Source organism: Panicum virgatum, chromosome 2K, assembly GCF_016808335.1.
Source record: "Panicum virgatum strain AP13 chromosome 2K, P.virgatum_v5, whole genome shotgun sequence".
Classification (NCBI taxonomy): domain Eukaryota; kingdom Viridiplantae; phylum Streptophyta; class Magnoliopsida; order Poales; family Poaceae; genus Panicum; species Panicum virgatum.
The window spans coordinates 51,295,151-51,297,539 of NC_053137.1; the positions used below are offsets into that span (position 1 = coordinate 51,295,151).

General features: G+C 63.8%; 1 protein-coding gene across 1 annotated transcript; it reads right to left on the reverse strand.

Annotated features, from left to right (window-relative positions):
• On the reverse strand, nucleotides 1-2,099 carry LOC120695777 (UDP-glucuronate 4-epimerase 6-like). Its single transcript, XM_039979005.1, has one exon. The coding sequence runs from the start codon at nucleotides 1,850-1,852 to the stop codon at nucleotides 380-382; it is 1,473 nt and encodes a 490-aa protein (XP_039834939.1). The 5' UTR covers nucleotides 1,853-2,099; the 3' UTR covers nucleotides 1-379.
• Between the last annotated feature and the right edge of the window lie 290 nt (nucleotides 2,100-2,389).

Genomic DNA, 2,389 nt, shown 5'->3' on the forward strand with positions numbered 1-2,389 from the left:
TGACATTGTGCAAGAGAACAATTTGATTGATAGGGAGCCAGCGACTTCATCTTTCATCCGTCCTGGCTCCTCTGTTTGATCTTATCATCATTATCTATACCCCCTTCCCAATCTTTATCTACCAATATGCATGCAACAGTTATTTGCATCATTATTCCTACTAATCTCTATCAGCATAAGTAGGATTAGAAGAAGAAGAAGAAGAAGAAGAAGAAGAAGAAGAAGAAGAAGAAGAGGAGGAAGCAGCAAGGGCTTAAACAATACATGGTTACATACAGACAAAAGCTTCCAAGAACTAGCTAGAGAATACACACTTGATGACTTGGTGTTGTGGTGGTGGTGCTCTGTCTCTGTGTGCTGTGCGCCTGTGCTTGATCGATCACGACGCCGCCGACATGGCCGCCGCGGCCTTCTTCTTCTTCGCGGGCTTGGCGGCGGCGCCGCGGGCGCCCTTGGCAATCTTGGCGTCGAGCTTGTAGTACTCCACGAACCAGTCGACGAAGTGCCGGAGGCCGGCCTCGAGGGAGGTGGTGGGGCGGTAGCCGAAGTCGTGCGCGGCGTGGCTGACGTTGGCGTGGGTGAAGGGCACGTCGCCGTTGCTGGGCATGGTGACGATGCGCTTGTTGGCCTTCTTCCCGAGCAGCTTCTCGAGGATGGCGACCATCCGGGTGACGGGCACGGGGGAGGTGTTTCCGAGGTTGTAGACGCGGAGCGGCGCGGGCCCGCTCTTCCTGCCGGATTTCGAGCCGGTGCTCTTTCCGGCGGTGTCGAGCGCGCCGAGGCAACCCTTGACGACGTCGTCGATGTAGGTGAAGTCGCGGCGCGCGTCGGAGCCGTCGGCGGCGCGGAAGAGCGTGATGGGCTCGCCGGCGACGATGCTGCGGGCGAAGAAGAAGTAGGCCATGTCGGGGCGGCCCCACGGCCCGTAGACGGTGAAGAAGCGGAGGCCGGTGATGGAGAGTCCGTAGATGTGGTTGTAGGTGTGCGCGATGGCCTCGCCGGCCTTCTTGGTGGCCGCGTAGAGCGACGCCGGGCGGTCGGTGCGGTGGTCTTCGGAGAAGGGCGCGTCGGTGTTGAGCCCGTACACGGACGATGACGACGCCCAGACGACCGCCGGCTGCGGGTCGGCGTGCTTGGCCGCCACCTCGAACACGCTAACGAGCCCGGCCACGTTGGAGGCCACGTACGTCTGCGGCGCCTCCATGGCGTAGCGCACGCCGGCCTGCGCCGCCAGGTGCAGCACGTGCGTGAAGGCGGTCACGTCGAAGAGCTTCTCCAGCAGCAGACCGTCGTTGATGTCGGCGTCGAGCACCGCGACGCCGCGGCTGGCCAGGAGCGCCTGCCGCGCGCGCTTCAGCGACGGGTCGTAGTAGGAGTTGAAGTTGTCGAGCCCGACGACGCCGTCGCCGCGGGCCTTGAGCGCGAGCGAGCAGTGCGTGCCCACGAACCCGGCGGCGCCGGTGACCAGAACGGAGATGCCGCCGTCGCGGCTCGGCCTGGCGCTCCGCCGCATCTCCTTCTCCCACGCGGCGCCCCCGTACGCCGCCGACGCCGAGGAGGAGGAGGAGGACATGAGCAAGCTCCGGTGCGAGGCGGAGGAGGGGTGCGCGGCGTCGCCGCCGCCGGTGGAGAGGTGGAAGGAGCGGGAGAGGAGGGACGGGTAGTGAAGCGTGAAGAGGAAGACGAGCGCGAGCGTGGCGAGCACGGTGGCGCGGAAGAGCAGGTGCGACGACGCCGACACGAGCTTGGCGCTGGTGGCGCGCCGCAGCAGCAGCGCGCCCCCGCTCGCGTACCGCTCCAGCTTCATCCCCTTGGCCGCCGCGTCCACCGCGATGATCCCCGACGACGGCATTGCGGCGGGCGATTGTCCTCCGCTACTCCTCGCGTCGCGTCCGTCCGGGACCCCGATGGAGAGAACTCGCCACGGGTAGCTTAGCTAGACAGACGCGAACGTACGGGACAGCTAGGCTCGGATCAAGCGAGCTAAGCTGAGGAGGTAGAGAGAGCAGGCGGGGGATATAAAAACGGAAGCAGGGAAGACGGGGGAGGTGGGGCCCGCACCGGCGGGTGGTTTTGGTTTCGGTTGGGCGCCACTCGGAGTGACCCCGAGTCGGGTCTGGCTGGATTGGGAATTTGGGATCCTCACCTCCCTGCCTAATCCGAATCCTCCACTGGTAAACGAGGCGGAGCTGAAAAGCGGTAGTGTTTTTCGGTAGGATCGCATCCGAGCACGGGCACGGGCAGCTCGCCACTCCAGCGAAGCGAGTGGTCTCCACTCTCTAGTCTCCAGCTCTCCTGTACCTGGAGCTCCGGCCATGGCGGTTGGCACGCACTTGGCAGGACTGTGGCTGTGAAACGTGTGCGCGAGTCAATGGCTTAGCCAATGTAT